This window comes from Ammospiza nelsoni, chromosome 7 (genome assembly GCF_027579445.1).
Source record: "Ammospiza nelsoni isolate bAmmNel1 chromosome 7, bAmmNel1.pri, whole genome shotgun sequence".
In the NCBI taxonomy this organism is placed as follows: domain Eukaryota; kingdom Metazoa; phylum Chordata; class Aves; order Passeriformes; family Passerellidae; genus Ammospiza; species Ammospiza nelsoni.
The window spans coordinates 13,019,692-13,037,334 of NC_080639.1; the positions used below are offsets into that span (position 1 = coordinate 13,019,692).

Consider the following 17,643-nt stretch of genomic DNA (forward strand, 5'->3'; position numbering starts at 1 on the left):
AGTCCAGAACTGGACACCGCACCCAGACGCGGTCCCAGCAGGGCCAGCAGAGGGGAGGCCGCCCCTTTCCGGCGGTGACCGGGGCTCGGGTCCCCTGACCCGGCGCGGCCGCAGCCGCCGGCAGCCGGGACCGCTCCGCCTGCGCCGGAACCAGCGGTGGCCGCAGCCGTGTTTCCGGGGAGCGGGAGTTGCTGCGGACAGGGCGGGGCCGCGCCGGGCCATCATGGCGCTGCGCTGCGCGGCCCCGGGCCGTGTCCGCTGGCTGGCGCGGGCGCTGGCGGGCTCCGCCCGGCTCCTGCCGCCGGCTACAGCCCCGCCGGGCCCCGCCCGCACCCGTCCACCCCAGCTCAGCGCCCAGGCTCGGTTTGCCAGCAGCGCCGGGTCTGGGACCGAGGGCCCTCAGCGGCGTGTTGTGGTCGTGAGGATCACCAGCCCCTTCGCCTGGCTCCGCACCCGCTTCTACTACCTGCTCATCCGCCTCTACTTCGACCACGAATTCAGCATCGAGGAGTTCACGCGGGGAGCCAAGCAGGTGAGCGGGCCTGGGGCCTCGGGGCGAGGAGCGCGGCCGGCCTGAGGGGAAGGAAGGGTCCTGCTGACCCTCCCCAGGGGCTGCCGGTGCATCCTCTGGTTCTTTAATTTCGTGGAGTTATAGAATCAGTTAGGCTGGAGAAGGTTTCTGGGATAGTCACAGATTAACAGAACGGGTGAGGTAGGAATAGGTCACAGTGGGTCATCTGCTCCATCCTCCCTGCTCCAGCAAGGTCGTCCTAGAGCACATGGCCCTGGACTGTGTCCAGACAGATCTAGAATGTCTGCAGTGGGGAACACTCTGCAACCTTTGGGCAATCTGTTCCAGTGCTTGGCCACACTCAGTGTAAAGAAGTCCTTCCTTGTGTTCAGGTGGAACTTCTGTGCATCAGTTTCTGCCCATTGCCTCTTGTCCTGTTGCTTGGCACCACGGAGCAGATCCTGGTCCATACTTGTGGCACTCACCTCCTGTAAATATTTATACACGTTGATGAGGTCTCTCTCAGCCATCTCCTCTGGAGGCTGAACAAGTCCCTTAAGCTTTTCCTGGAGGAGAGATGCTCCAGTCCCCAATCCTTGCTGCTGGACCCACTCCAGGAGCTCTGTGGCTGTGTTGTACATTGAGTCCAATGTATCACCAAACACCACTTTATCAGCCAGTTTCTGGCATCAGTGCCATGTCCACTCTTTCTTTAAACATTTCCAGGGATGATGACTCCACCACCTCCCTGGGCAGCTCATTTCAATGTTTGACAACCTTTTCCATGAAGAAATTCCTCCTGTTGTCCAGCCTGATGTTATATGTGTGGACATTATAGCACAAATGTGCTCCTGTGTGTAAAATACACGGAGTTCTCCCCTGCCGGCTCCAAGCACCACACTTCAAGGCAAATGATATAAGCAGAGCTTTACTTTCCCTCAGGAATTTCTTGTTTTCCCAGATTCCACAATTAAAATGAACTGGTTAAGCCATCCCCCAAAGCAGCATGAAGGAAGGTGCTTCCAAATGTTGTAGAGACTTTAAGGAGCAGTGTGTCTCCTCTTAGCAGGTTTTCCTGAAATGATCAAGTTTAGACAGGCATAGAGCTGGTGTATATATATTTATTTCTCCAAGTTTATGAGCCCAGTAAGCCTTGTCAACAGAATGTGTCAGAGAGGTAAGTATCTCAAAGTTAGTCATATGAAAATTACAGAGTTATCTGTTGGGAAACTTTTTATTATTATGTTTACATTTACAAAAAAAAAAAAAAAAAAAAAAACAAAAAAAAAACAACCTAGCTCAAAATAACACCTTGGAGGAAAAATGTTAAAATGATTAGGATCAGTTCAAGAGAGGAAAAAACCCACAACAAATAATTTGACACATGTGTGGAACCACCTGTTTTACCTTGGTCTGGTTTTTTTTAGGTTTTGTTTTGGTGTTTGTTTTTACTTGGTGTAGAGTCCTAAATACACTGTCCTTCACAAGTGCACTACTTGAATGTGTAGAGGCATAATTGTATGTAAATATGCCTGCAAAATTGAGGGGAGAAAGGAGAGCTGAGCTTCTTGAAGTCTAGAGACTAAACCAGATTTGTAAAGAAAATTTGTAAATTGCAGCATCAGTTTTGATTGAAACCAGAAGATAATGAGAAGAGGGCAGGGGAACAAAATATCTACAGGGAAAGACATAGAGTGTTTGAATTATCAAAATGAGTAAAAGCAACATGCAAAATACTGCAAAGCTTTTTTTTTCTTTTGTAAACTGTGAATTCACCTATTGGAAGCTTTGATGTTTTAAATAAGAAATGGAAAAGAACTTGTATATTTTTATCAATTCATTAAATCACTCTTGTAATGCTTTAGGAGTTACATTTCAATTGTGATACCCTCTGCAAGTGGGTATTGAAATCTTAAATCACAGAATATTTGGGTAGCTTGTCATACACTTATGGATTTGTCTGAAAAGTAAGCCAGCCTAGAGTTACTTGTTCATGTTTGGTTTTTGATTCTGTTTTATTTTGGTAGGCCTTTTCTGTTGTTTCAAAGCTGCTGTCTCAGCGTAAACTTGACCTGCTGGAAGAACTTGTATCAGCAGAGGTAAATGCTTTCCATCTCCTATCCTAGCAGTTGATTGTCTGTTACAAAGTTAACATGGATGCATTCAGCCTGGCATTACCTACAAGTTGCCAGTTTGGTTTAATTTGGGAAAAACAGTGTAATGTGACATAGGGTGGGCAATTTTTTTGTCCTACAGCTTTTTTATGTTTATTTTAAGGCATGAAACTTAATTTGAAGTTATTGTACTTAAAATAAAATATATTTTAGCTGTTGAGCATAAGGACCAAATGCCAGAAGGATTGCTGGTGTACCAGGAAGGATGGAAAGGCTGCAGGCTCTGGATGGCAGGTGGAATTGTGTGTCTCTAGGTGTAGGCAGGTGGCTGAAGCTGACTCAGTCTGTGCACCAGAATTCATGTGAAGAAGGAAACTGGTTTGTGCTCATCCCTGCTGCAATGATACATTCCCACCCCCATCAGATCATAGAGCTGATTACTGGTTTTGGCTGGAAGGCCTCAGTCTTGTGTCATGTCTCAGGGATGTGACTGACCTGGTTAAACATCAGTGCTGTGTTTTCTGTGTTTTTATGGATTTTTAATTGCTGAAGTTGTCTTGGCCTTCCCAGGGCATGGAGGTAACAGATGCATCAGAGTCAAGTGGAGGAGACACTCCAGGTCTCTGTCTGCCTTGTTACAGGATGTCAGCATGGCCTGTCCTATTGCCACCCATGCCTTTGCAGCAAAAACTCTGGTGCTGTTCTAGTGCATCCCCTCTGAACAGTGTTGCCTCCTCTCTCTGAACACAGATAGCAATAAAACGTGAGTTTGTTTCTTGCAGTTCTGAAAGGGCATCTCCTCTGCTCCCTCTTGAAAGAACTTGCTCTGGTGGCTGTAAATTTTTCAGGTTTACATTGATGCAGAGATTTCATGTGAGCCAAGGGTGTAGTAGATGAGGCTGTGATCCCAGGCTACTTTGTCATTTCTTTGGCCAGTGAATTTTGTACCTGCAAAATGTACTAGAAATCAATGTCTCCTAGTGAAAATTGCCTCTTGCTTCCATGTAACCTCTGCATTTGTTTGTTATTCAAAAATGGTAGATCAAATTAGGGTAAAAAAGTTAGTATTAGTTAAAAATAAGTTCTGTAGTTTCATCCTTTCTTGTGACTTGACTTTCTCATGTGGTGTTTGGGTGCTACCTCTGTGCAGTTTTTGCACCCCACCATTTTCTACTTGCACAGCTGTGTGGATCACAGGACACTTAGATAATATGGATGTGAGTGTCATAAGGACATTAATTACCAGGGGAACAATTTTCAGCCAGGTCTGATTTGCAAGGGTTTAAGCTTTTTCTAATGGAGTATGGATCACAAAATGGCAAAGATAAGCTCATTGGTAATGAAACTGATTTTCAAGGAAATTTGTGAGAGATAGCTCAAAGATACCGAATCCCAAGCTTAGGAACCTGCACGCAGCGAGGATTCAGCAGTGAGAAGGCAGAGTGTGACTGTGGATCCAGCTTCACTGGGCTCTTCTGGGCTCACATGGCTTGTGTTGCTGCTGCTGTTTTGACAGTACCTTTCCTAAACATTTTTTGAGATGCTTGGTTTTCATTTGTTTTGAGCAGTAAGTGGAGCTTCTTCAATGCTGCTGAATTAGGTTTTAGGAGTGCCCAAACTTCCCAGTGCTTTTTCACTTTAGCTGTTACATGTGTTAGACAAATGTTTTAGCAATACAGCTCATTTTATTAACTGCAGTAGAAATAAAATGTTACTTACATTTCCTAATGAAAAACTAAGTGACAGTTTTTCTGAATTTAGGTACTTCAGGTGCTGAAGGAAAAGATTTCTTTGCTCCCTGACAGCCACAGGGATGCTTTAGCAGCTGACATTGATGCAATCATGTATACAACTGAAGGAGATGTTCGCATTTACTATGATGATGATGGTATGTTTAGAACCCTAAAACATTTCAGCAGTGAGCAGTCTTATTTCCTGGTTTTGCTACTAAACAGACATTTTCCATGCAGATGTGGTTTTGAGTACTCTTTCTCATCCCTTATTTCTCAATTAGTAATTCATCCATATAAAATTTCTTTATTTCCTTTTTAATCAGAGACAGAGATTATTGTTAATACATCATGATACTGTTTTGACTTCTGTCTGGGTTTTCCCTTCTTTTGAACAGAATTTTATATTATTAGTCCTCAGTAATGTGAAACAATTATTCAAAAACAATTATTCTAATATATGCTGAAAGCTGTTTGCTTCAACACTGAAAATGCATCCTGCATTGCACCCTGCAAGAAGAATAGTGAAGGCTGCATAATTAAGTAAATTTTGCTGGTTTAGTCTTTCTGTCATGAAATACACTTTGTTCTAGGACTCCTTGATTGGTTTTAAGCTCATGCTGAGCTCAGACATGTTTTTCTTTTTGTTGGATACCTGCATTGTGTGCTCTGTTCATTATCAGACACAGTGGAGATGATGTGTGGATCTAACCCTGTGTCTTCAGTTGAGCATTTCAAGTTGTCAGACCCAGTAAGCATTTTTCCTGGTTTGGGAAATAGGAATTTATTTTTCCCCTCTTAGATTGCTCTCCTGTTTGAACTACTCTGCACACATTTGTTGTATTAGTAGTTAGCTTTGGAATTTGTGGGAACCAACTTTTTTTTATACAGTTTCATTGTATACACTGTCACACCACGTTCACGATAAAATACGTGTTTTTTTTAAAGAGTGTATTTTTATTACTGCTAAACAGCATAAGTATGGCATAAAATAGCTTGATCACTCATTATTCTAACCTGTATTCTTTATGGCTGAAGTCAACTGTCCTTCCAGGGTCTCACTAGAGTATATGCTGGGTAGCAAATAGGAACATTGACTGCTGAGAAGCATGAGATCTAACTTAAGTTTTGATTTATTTCCAACAGGAAGAAAGTTTGTTAGCATCCTGATGTGCTTCTGGTATCTGAATGGTGCTAATCTACCTGACGAAGTACCAGGTGAAGCCAAAGTCTTCCAGATTGTGTTTGGAGATGAAAACACAAAAGAAAAGAAACATCTTTTAACAGCTAACTATGAGTAAGCTTGCTTGTCCCTTTCTTTTCTCATGCTCATGAGGTACCTGTGGGGTAGGCAGTTCTGCAAGCACTCCCATTGTGCCACTGCAGAACCCACTGGTTTTCATTTACTCTGATTCTAGTCTAAGTTAATTCTCATCCAGCTTTTCAGTTTTGGTTTTAGGGCCAATTTTTTTAAATACCCCTAATGTCATTATGTTTTTTTCCTTGCTTCTGGGTTGATATTAGTGAAAACTTCCTCTGTAAGGAAGAGTGGTATTTGGAGCACTGAATGAGGTTTCTGATCCTCAGAGCACACATTAGGAAGATGGATTTTCATAGGAATGCTTATAAATAATGTCTGTGTTGGGGTACTGATGTCAGAGCAGTGCAGAAAATGTCTACACAGTTGGCAAAATGTATTGAAAATAAGATTCTCAGAAGCTGGGAGAAGTGAGGATTTTGGTGTGACAAATGTGGTATGATCAAGGATTTCTACACCCACATTTGAAATTGAAAACTTGGAGTCCAGGTGATGAGGAGCTCTGAAACAAAGGTAACACTCATGAGGAGACCAGTGCTTTTTGCCTGGGTAGATTGTTGTGGATCCATCCCTCAACTGAATTCAGCATCTTCCTTAGAGTTGGAGGTTTCTGAAGTTCCATTAACCTTGAGAGCCTTCCCTTTAAGCCTAAATATCTTCCCAATCCCACTTTGCAGGAGTGGATTTGCACAGGATTGCAAAGCAGTGATATTATACTGCTCTTGTCCATGACATGCAGATCATTTGAGAACATGAGAATCACCTTGAAGCTCAGACTTGTCTCTAGATAGGGGACACTCGGTGCTACTGTTAACTCAATCTTTGATGTAGTTCTGAAAATGTATTACCTTTTAAACTACACTTCAGGAAAGAGGAAAATTTTAAAGTAAAATATGGAGCACATGATTTTCTTTCACTTACCATCCCATTAAATGAGACCCTTTACTTACAGATCAAGATCTTCTCTAAAGTTTACTCATTTTCCTGCTGTGAGAGCTGAGTGTTTTCTTGGTATCAGGGTCTTTATAGTTGCTGCTTGATCTTGTCTGTGGGATCTGAACCAAAATGCTCTGAAGTCAATGAATTCTGTTTCTTACTTTGGAAATAATTTTTATCTTCCATTTTGGGGCATAAGCATGAACGTTTAAGTAGCTTTTACAGAATAAGTTTGAAGTAAAATATTTCTTCATCATGCCCTGTAGCTCCTTAAGGTCAAGTAAATCTTAACAGCTCTTCCCTTATTATCTTTCCCTTTTCAGGTTCCAAAGGGAGTTTACAGAAGGAGCAAAACCAGACTGGACTATTACACGGATTGAACATCCAAGGCTATTAGAATAAATGCCTTCTTACAGCTTTTTTATGTACCACTGTAATTGTTTTGATGTAACAAATACCAGGCTTTTTGGGGTCTTTTTTTCTCTTCCTGCCCTTTCCTCCAAAAGAGGGACAAATTTTCTATGTATGATTTCCAAAAATTCTTTCTGAAGCTTGCACTGTGCTGCAGTGTTACAGCAGAGCCTTTTCCCTGGAACAGGCTGGTAGAAATTTAATTGGTTCCAGTGCTCATCCAAGGCTTTTAGACAGCACAGTTTCATTGAGGCAGGTGTAATGGATATGTCAATTTCTTACATTCTGACAAGAAATGGTACTATTTGAAAATAAACAACACTTAAATGATTGATGGCCTTTCTGAGTTACTTTCCTATGTTTTTTTTTCCCTAGGGACTGTACAATATATAACTGAATAATATGCAAGATGAAATAGAGGTAGATGGACTTCTTAGCTTGTCTAGCCTCAGCAGTTCCTTTTGAGGTAATCTTGCTTTTGAATATATTTGAGGTTAAGAAAGTTAGAGCTGCTATTAGTATTTGCTACAGGATTGGAGAAAGAAAAAGCTTTTAGCATTGCACTGGGAAAATGGATCAAACATATGTATGTTTTGGAAAATTAAAAAAAAAACATTCCTTTCAATTCAGTAATATATGGGCAATTCCAAGTTTTGAGAATTATGGAAGAAAGATCAGTTGAAAACATTAATTTAAAGGGGACCTGACAGTGAAGTTAAGTCCTCTGTTTGAAATGTATGTTAAAGAAATTATCAAATCCTTACAATCAGATGTTGCAACTGAACAATTTCCTAGTTGCCACTTTCTCTCTGGTTTCTGGAACATGAGAATCCTGGTGTAAGTAGCTGGAGGCTTTTCTATGCAGATCAACAGGAAATTATAACAGGTTTCTTCATCCCCTATATCATCTTCAAATATAAAGCTAACTTTCTGCCGAGGCATGTTGTAGACATTAGTGCAGTGTTTTGAAAGTGTTAAGTGTAATTACTAAGATTCATAGTAATTGTAATAGAAGGTATAAATGAAATTTTCCATAGTTCAGCTCTTTTGATCCAATGACTTAATGAGTGGAACATCTAAAGCTTATCAACTAGTTGATAACACACTTTTGCTGCAGAAGATGTGATTGGAAATTTACATGCACCATTTTATTCTTTTGAAGTTGTTTATGTCTTGTGGGTTGGAGCCAAAGGGGGCAGCAGTTTGAGGTTTGGGGTTTTTTCCCTGCTTCTGATCTTCAGTTGAAAACTTATCCTGGACACTGCAAATCTCCAACAGACACAGAACTACCCATGGATTTATTGCACCATAAATAAATCAGAAAGGCATGTAAATGACTAAGCTTGCTGTATTGGAAAATGGCATTCTCCCCCACTGAATAAAACTGGTGTAGTTAAACTGGATTTATACTCTCATACTGGCTTCAGTAGAAAAAACACCACCCTACCCCAGAAAAACCTTCACAAACCAGCCCCAAACCCAACTTTTAATGGACAAATGTGGAAGGTTTGCCTCATTTTACCTGCCATCCATAAATTCTCTGTCATAAATCTGATCATCATAGCAATTAATCAGACTGAAGTGATGGCCACTGAAGGGCATTTGTCATTTTATGGCATCCACATTTTCTTTTGTGGAAATACTTTCTTCTGTGTCATTTGTTCAAGCAAAACAAGAACTTCTGGGTTTCTATATTGCTATCAAAAAGTAGCAATAAGCAATTATTTTAGTATAGTGGCTCCTAGTGAATATATTTCTCTATGTTATCAAGGTTGCCAGAAATTCTTATGGCAAAAAGGATGAGTAAAGGGTTAACTGTACTTCATCTCAAAAATGGAGAGAATATTGTCTTGTAATTTGGGGATTTCCAGAGCTGCCACTCAAATACCTTACTCTAAAAATCATAATGCTATCTTAAGTATTACAGAATTTGAAAAAAAGACCTAAAGAAAGTGTCTTATTAAAAACATCTTCCTGATTTGGGAATAATGATGCTCAGCAGGTAACAACAGAGCAGTGTGGGGAGCTCTGTGTCATAGCTTGCTATTGCTCCCAGTTTCCCTTGCTGATCAGTTCCAGACATCGCCTTGGAAATGACAGTGTGTAAGGATAAGGGTGTGCTTCATTTCCCTTCAGTTTCCTTGCCTGGTGTCCATTTCTGTTGCCTAATGCCTGGGGACAAGTACAATTGTAACTATGGTGTGCAGCCATAATAAATAAATCCCCATTTCAAATGTTTGCAGTTTTAGCCTACAAATGTTTCCATTCAGACCCCATTAATTCTTGAATTGAAAACAATGTTACCAGTTTGGTAGTGATTTTGGGGGTAAAATTCATATCTCTATTAGCAACACTGACATGTCTGATTGATTTTACACAGAGCAGTGAGGTGACATGGTCTCTGGACTACAACAGGATGCAGATTCAGAGTTCCACACTCTTCTCCCCTGGGCAGCATCATGATTCTTTAGGTCCATGTGGAGTTGGGAAGCCTTAATGTTTTATTTGTTCATCCAAAACTGTGATCATATTTAATAATTCCTGACAGCTGCCTGGCACAATTTCGATACATGTGCCTAAATCTTGACGAGCACTAATTAAATCTGGCCAACAAACCTCCCATTAATTCACACACCCCACTCACCAGTAGATGGCCTTGGTCACAAAGCTATTGTGGCTGGGAAGTAAGTGATATTAATGAAACTGTAAGCAGGGTAAAGGATAAAATGGTAGAAGCATTAAATGCTATTTCAATAATTCAGATTTGTCTTATTAAAAAGTCTTGATATTTTCCCTGGCTCTCATTGTGAGTCAACGATAGTGTCTTGTGTTCTCTCTAAAGTGCCTGTCCTTTTTAAGGTGGCAGTTTATCTGCATTCTTAATGTGGGAAAGATGTGCTGTATGTGTGAATTTACACAGGCACCTCTGTGGCTGACAGTGGCAAAGCTAATTTTTAATATTTAAATTTTAAAATATGTTTATCATGTTGATTGTGGGTCCTTTGCCTCCTGTCCCAGCAGCATCTGATTACTTCAAGGGACACATTCAGCTTTCCCCAGTTTTCAAGACATGTTCAAGCTTGACCTTATCATCACTACAGGTTATATTTAGTTAATTATTTTGAGGTCTTATGGCTGGAAATCTGTTTAGTAGTAGAAGTCATATTGTTTATCACAGTAATGATCATACTCCTTCAAAACTTCACAGCTCTCCTGCTTTTTTTGTTTGTTGTGTGATTGAGCTTAATTTCTGCCTCATGTGCCCTATTGGCTGCAGCTGGGGGCTTTGAGATTCCTCCCTGGCTGTAGTGACATGATAGCTCACAGCTTAAAAGAGATGGGATACAAGAGTGTGTAGTGCTTTTAGTTTCATTTCTCCCTTGTACATGGGTGTGATTTCATTTAAAGTGCTTTTAGTTTCATTTCTCCCTTGTACATGGGTGTGATAGCTGATCTCTAGGCACTGACCACATGTTGACACAGGAAGAGGTATTTAGCTGTTAAAAAAGCAAGCATTGCCTACACAGCTATGCTTTTGTTCTTCTAAGGGAAAAGCACCTGGGGCAAATGCTGTTGCACAGTGAGTACTGGCTACCCTAAGTCATAGGAGTTCCTCTCCTTGTCTTTTACCTTCATTTTCCATTGCTGGTGTGCCAGCCTTTTGGATATTTATAGTATTGCCATAGGATAGAGGTTGGGTAAGTTACTGTGAACTTGTGCAACACTATTGAAAACACTCCCTTAATCATAATGCTTCTCTTAATGTGTATTTTGTCTGATTTCAGTGGCTTTTCCTAATATAAAGTTCTCCTATTGAAGTTGTTCAGGGGAAACTGTTCTGCATTTTAATGGGAGCAGACATCTTTGCTGCCTTTGAAGTTACTCCATCAGAAATAGAGGGAAGCTAAAGTTAGATATGCTGTATTTTCTTGTGTGCCATTTCAGCCCTCCTCTGCTGTCACAGCGCAAGGCTTTTCACAGTGAGCTTGGTACTGTAGTGCCAAGAGGCACCACGAGGGAAGGGAGCAAGACAGCAGAGAGAAGTGCAGAGGAGGTGCCATTTCACCAAGGATGAAGGCAAGATGATTTCCATCTTGCCATAAGGTTCCAGCCCTCCATCTGAGATGGTAATAAAGCATTTGTACCAGTACTTGTAAACATGGTAGGACCATTGTGGCTTGAATTGTAAACTTACTGTGAATATACTTAAAAGTTTCAGAAGCAAATCTACAGATCAGATGTTAAGTCTGAATTTGTATCAGCTGCATTAATACAGTAATTATAATAAAATCTTAGCATAATTTCTGTTGTGAATAAGGGAGGGCTTTTTCCCTTGTTCATGTTGTTCTATGGTGGTTTTTGTTTGTATTTTGTTTTTTATTCTCTCCTAAACACCAGCAGTTAGTCAAGGCTAGAAAAAGTGTTCATTGCATAAGACATAGCATAGACGTCTAAGGGAAAATTAGATTATCAGTCATTTTTACATATTTCATGTTCTACTTTTAGATTCTGTGTTGGAAAGAAGTGGGGGTTTAATGCCAAATTGGTAACATTGACTGACTTTCTCTGCAGTGGAGTCTGTTGTTTCCTGATGGAATCATTTGCATATGTTTTTGCCCAGTTTTCTGCCAGTGCAGCTTGTGCTGCAGGGTCTCCTGCAGTGTACAATTTAATCTCTTGCTTTTATTTCACTGAAGTATATGGGTTTCAGCAGGGGTAGCTGGGTGAAAGTTAGTGCCTGCATTATACTGGAGATCTGCTTAAGTGATCTAATGGTTCCTCCTGGCAAAGTCTGTGAAATTACAATAGCAGAAGTAGAGAGAGGAAGGGGATCAAAGGTGGGTGGTAATGCAGGATTCATATAAAAGGGAAGCTCTATGTATTCTGTCTCTAGAGCAGAAGCTGAAACAGCCCTGAAATTCAAGAAAATTTAGAAAACTTGAGAAAAATAAATTATGAGAAGGTTGGTGTTCTGACTGGAGGTTGTTCTCTCAGATAAAAGGCAAGAGAACTCCCTTGTACCTAAGGCAAGGAGAATTTCTTGTAGGATTCTGATGTAGTGTCCTGGGTATCAGGAAGAAGCACATTCTGGTGGATTTATAGTGACTTTCCTCAGTTGTGAGAAAGGTCTTTAGAACACTTTATAAAATGAATACACATGAAACCTTCACTTGCAAAAACCAGGGATTACTTCTCTCCACAGTAGTCACTGCCTTCTCATGAGACTGTCTGATCCATTCAGGCTGTAGTCAAATGGCCTTTGTGATTTTATTTACTCTCACACAACCCTCTTCTTTCCTTGTAGATCTAGCAGGGGGTATTTGAGAAGATGAGCTGCTGACACTCAGTCACAGATACATTAATGCCATTGCAGTCTCAGAATCAGTTGTTTGTCTTTTCTCAAAACTCTCAGTATCTCTAACAGACTACCCAGAGCTGAGCATGCTGCTGCAGATGAGCCTACTGTATTTATCCAGTGTGTTGGAATAATTTCCTCTAATTTCATATTTAAGAGTTCTCAAGCTTAGTTTGCAGGATCAAATTTCTTCTGTTAAGCACAGTAGCAGAGTGCTTGAGATTTCTCCCCAGCATTATTTCTGACCCTGTGCATGACCAGTAGGGATTTCTTTCCTTGTTTAGTTAGCTGGGGTTCTTTTGTCCAATCATACGTTACCACCATAGATTTGTTCTCCCCTTGTTATTAACCTTGTGCATTCCTACTCTTTCTACTATATTCAGTATGCTCTCCTTTCTTTCTTGTTCCTTTTGCTTTCTTTATGGTGCATTAAGTGATTATTTCTTTCATCCTGTGCCCAGAAAAAAGATAAAATCTGTGTTTCAAAGATTATGCCCAAAGCTACTTAAAAAAAGATTTGGTGATTCAGACATTCAAAAAATGCCAGAGAAAGGCCAGCTCTAGTTTCCTGTACTCAGATTTTCATGAGCTCTTATCTTGCTGCCTGTCTGCATGTCTCTGCTGGGACAGGCAGAGCTGTGTCACTTGAAGTCAAGGCCTGTCTAGATGCCAGTGATTCTGAAAATTGCCCAGTGTACCATGTCACAGTTGTGTACCCCCTCCTGCACTGATCTCTTGTCATATTCTTCATATGTAAATTGATACCCCAACTCTCAGTACAGTTTATTTGATACGCAAAATTTCTGTGTCCATTCAAGCACTAATCCAGCCAATTGTTTGAGCACAAAAGACCTAATTGTTTGCTGTAGCTTCCCTGCTGCTTTACTAAAACAGTGACCCTTTAACTTATATTTACATGAGCTTTACTTTTTGCTTAAATTTTTCTTGAACTTTCACTAGACATTTACTTAAAAAACCCTCCCAGTACCATTTGGGCGTAGTATGTGCTACAAAGCAAAGAGGATTTTAGAAGGATTCATTTGGATACATAGTGTTGCCCGCTTGCTTCTTAGCTGGTTTGCTGGGCTTTGTGCTTTGAAAGAGCTGTTGTGTGGGAGTTTTGAATCGCTTTCTCTTCTAATTTCATGTTTGCATTCACAACAGGCTGCCTGTTTTAGTAGTCTTTTATATTTCTCCCCAGTGGACTATATTTCCTGTTTTCTTTGTGAACATCACCATATGTAATTGCTTTACCATTCTTGCTTTCTTCCTGAATGATTTGGGAACTATTTTGGAGCCTTTATCCAGATATACATCCCTTTCCCAAGTGTGAGCTCTTATGTTCCCAGGTTAGTCCTGAACAAGACTGTTTTGAAGGCCACGTATGCACTTTCACATATTTTGTTTTTTCTGGCCCGCCTTTCTGTTGCATTTCCTTGTGGAGTCTTGACAGCATTATTGCAGTGTCTGTGCTGATGCTGCAGCTGTTTGGAACACACAGGTATCTGAGGGAAGTGGCTTTGTGCTGTCACTTCAGTTATTCTCTGACTGGTAGTCCTGATTATTGATGAAGATCAGATCTAAATATAGGGTCTTTGTGGATTTGCTTGTGTATTGGTTTTTATGTTTTGGTTTTGGATTTGCTGGTTATGATTTTTTTTTCTTTTTTCCTTGGATGCAAATGCTGCATCCAACTTCATATTTCATAAAGTAAATAACTGAATAAATGCATAACTTCTGTCATTGGAGCCTTAAATGCCTGAGGTGCTTCCTGTTTCATATTCACAGGGCTGAAGTTGCACATAATTAAAATCCTGTAATTTCAGCATGAATTATTTTATTGAATCATATTTTATTCACATGCCTTTTCTCTTTCAAGGTTCTCTGGTATGCTTCAAACACTTGCACATTAGTCGTACAGTCTGCTGTAGCAGCTTAACTTGGATTAATTTCTTATGCTTGTTAGTTTGTGAAACAGCTCTGGTTTTGAGTTTTAGCTTCTGTGTTTTCCATGCTTCACTTTCTCCTCTTCTGTTTTTGTTTTTTCCCCAAGAAATTGTCTAGAAAGATTGTCTTTTCAGTAGATACTGGTCCTAAATGCAGATCAAAATTCCAAAAAAGAGTACACTGTATGTGTTAAGGGATTAAATGTAGCATGGTTACTATAATTTACTTGAATAGCTTTCCATTATTCACATCCTGTTATTCTCAATGCCATATTCCTTCCCAATATTCTTAATGGCAATTTCTACCAATGCAAACAAGCAAAATCAAATAAACATGGAAGAAAAGTCACTTTGGAAATGTAGAAAAACTGTCCTTGGTCAGAGAGTGCTGATGAGAGATAGGGATTTGTTTTGTTTTGTTTTGTCTTCCCAGGAAAGAGCAGACTGTGCTGCCTGTAGTTTCTTCAGGCACTGTGCAAGCTACTGCACAGTTAAGAATATCCTGGGATGGGTCTGCCAGAATTCTTAAACCATGGACTGTAGAGCTGTGTGTGTGCATCCTTAGGCAGTTTTTAAAATAAAAGGTACCAAAGCAAGTCCCCATGGGGCATAAGGCATAAACACTTCAGAGGGGTCAGAAAGCCCATGTAAATATATGACATAATTATAGCACAATAATCCTGGTGTTTAAAGTATTGTTTCAATTTTGGTGATCTTTCTCATGTTTAGTTCTTGGATGTAATGAGAACAGTTGTCCTTTTTGCTTTCTACACAGCTTGATGTTTTCCTGGTTATGACTGTTTTACCAGATCACAGAGAGTGGTTTGACAGTGCATCTCATGCACCAACACTTTAGTGTATTTTCAGTGAGGATATGGTACAGACACCTAACATATATATCACCCCTGAAAAGGTGTTGTGTTCATACAGAAATGTTTATGTATGTCTGCCCTGCAAGCCAGCCATGGTAACTGGTCTTTCTAAACCACTGAGAAAGGAAAAACCTGTTTTTCATGTGCAACTTTCAGAGCATTTTATTATGTTTATTTACAGATGGAAATGGGGTTGGGTGGAGGAGTTCTTGACTATATCCAGGTTCACTTGCTGATGTCCATGGGAGAATACTGTTCTCCAGTCTCAGGTTAATACAGTTTCTGTGGGGTCAGAGCCTCCCTGACAGTATTTGTGCCTTTAAAGTGTGCATTTTGCTTGTTTGAGGCCTGAGGACTCTGTTTCCAAAAGCCTCAGTACCTGAAGTTTTGCAGTGACTTCAGCAGTGCAGCTGCCTAATACCATTCACTGAAGACAGCTCATGAAAAAAACATGACTCAAAACTTCTTACAAATGACTGATTTTAGTGTGCTTCAGAATAATCTGCAATTCACTGATAAGCCTGGGCACTCAACAAGGTAAAGTGCTGCTGCATGTACTAGCCCTAGTGCTACCAAATATTCCATAGAAGTACCATGGATTACAGAATTTCACTTCTGCTTTTAAATTCTGTGAATTTCTAGGAATTCCTTTTTTGTGTTGGGTTCGGCTATTTGTTTGTTTGGGTTTTTTTAATCAAAATTATGACCACAGTGCTTGTCACATTGCTGACTTTATAATTCCAGTTTCAGATTCCTTTTATAAATCTGAGCCTCAATTTCCCAGGTTGATAAGTTTTCTTAAGTACTGCTAGGAACATGTTTTTGAGCCTTACTGTCCATGTGGGTTTTGTCTCAGAGCAGGAGCAATGATTTTCCTCTTTTCTCTGAGTGCAGTCCAAACCCCAGCTTTGCATGAAACCTGGCCTGTTCTACCCTATCGTGGTCTTGGAGCAGTAAAATAGTCTCTCTGGTGTTCTGTGGGGAACAGCCTGGAGCAGAGCTATATCTACAGCCAGAGCAGCTGTATCCTGCTTTCCTCAGAGCAGCAGAGCTCTCTGAGCCAGCCCTCTCCATGAACCAAGCTGTCCAGTGTTTGTATTTCAAATACTACCCTGACCTATACACTAGACAAAAGCTTCCTGTTCTAATATTGATTTAAGACTTAAGTATCAGTGGCTTATTTTTTTACATTATCATTCTCTTTCTTATTTACCAGTTCCCTGGGATATACAGAGGGCCATAGTGAGGCCTTCCTAGCAGCCAGGATGAGAGCAGGGAAAAGCACATGAAGGACGTTTGTGAAAAGAGGCAGAGCTTGAATTGCCATGCAACTCACAGAGTATTTTGGTTCAGCAATCAAATTGTGTACTGTACTATTTGCCAAAAAAGAAGAAACACAGCACTCATTCTCTTGAAAGCTCTCTCCTGCAGGAATTTGTTAGTTTACTTTATGTTTCATATTATTTATAAGCTCTGACCCAGACTTCTCATTAACTGTTCCCAAAGCACTAGAAAAGGAAAGTAGAAGGACTTCCTGCTTCATGTATCTGGTTAACAGCTGTGCCTCTTAGAGGAAGGAGAAAATAGCCAGTAGTGATAAAAGCTCACCGTGCTCGCCCTCGTAGGGAGCACTGCTGCAGTGTGAGCTGCCTCTCCCCAGGATCCTCACATAGCAGCACTCGCTACAGTGCTCTCAAGTGCAGCTTGCTGAAAACACTTTTATTGTGGCCAAAGAAAGGTTTACTCATCCTCCTTGCTCACCATTGGCTACATATTCCCTCTATTACTTCTTTGCTGGTTTTAGTTTTTAAAGAACTGCTAGGCTGGGCTTCAAGTACAAATGCTCAGAGGCTATTGGGTTCTTTGCTCAGATACTGCCCTGGCTCATCAGTTGTTCATGTTGTGAAAGTGTGAGAAACCAGTTTTATTGCATCTCTGCATGTGATCAGCCCTGCAGTACTGGGTTGCCTTCTTTCAGCAGCAGTTCTCCCTTGTGCAGCCTGTCTTTGCAGTTGAACCAATGCTTAGGCAGCCTCCTGTCCTCAAATGAGTCTTGTTACATCAGACCATCACCTGCATAGCTGCTGGCATCCTGAAATTACATACTCATTACCCTTAGTTTTTTGTAGTTGTTCTGATCCAGTGTTCCTGACTACAAACAGTAAAAATTATAACAGTGGCTTAATATTTGTTTAATGAATTAAACTGAGATCTGACTGCTTTCAGTTTGTTTGATTCTGACTTTCTGAGTTTCTATGTTCATTAAAGGTACATTTGGGAACGCTCTTCTCTGGGATATTGAAGACAAGGATGGTGTCTTCCAGTGCCACCAAGACTGTCCCTAGTTCATATGCTTGTAGGAAATCAGCATTTAGAATCCATGTGAGGTATGATGAGAATCGCAGGAGTTGATAGCGGGGTTTACTTGTGTTTGCAGATGGGGACAATG

The 17,643-nt window shown here is 40.6% G+C and overlaps 1 protein-coding gene across 1 annotated transcript; it reads left to right on the plus strand.

Moving 5' to 3' along the window:
* Positions 1-202: 202 nt before the first annotated feature.
* On the plus strand, positions 203-7,351 carry MAIP1 (matrix AAA peptidase interacting protein 1). The gene is made up of 5 exons (XM_059476350.1): positions 203-532; positions 2,539-2,610; positions 4,387-4,513; positions 5,502-5,652; positions 6,933-7,351. The coding sequence occupies exons 1-5, from the start codon at positions 224-226 to the stop codon at positions 7,009-7,011; spliced, it is 738 nt and encodes a 245-aa protein (XP_059332333.1). The 5' UTR covers positions 203-223; the 3' UTR covers positions 7,012-7,351.
* The last annotated feature ends 10,292 nt before the right edge of the window (positions 7,352-17,643 follow it).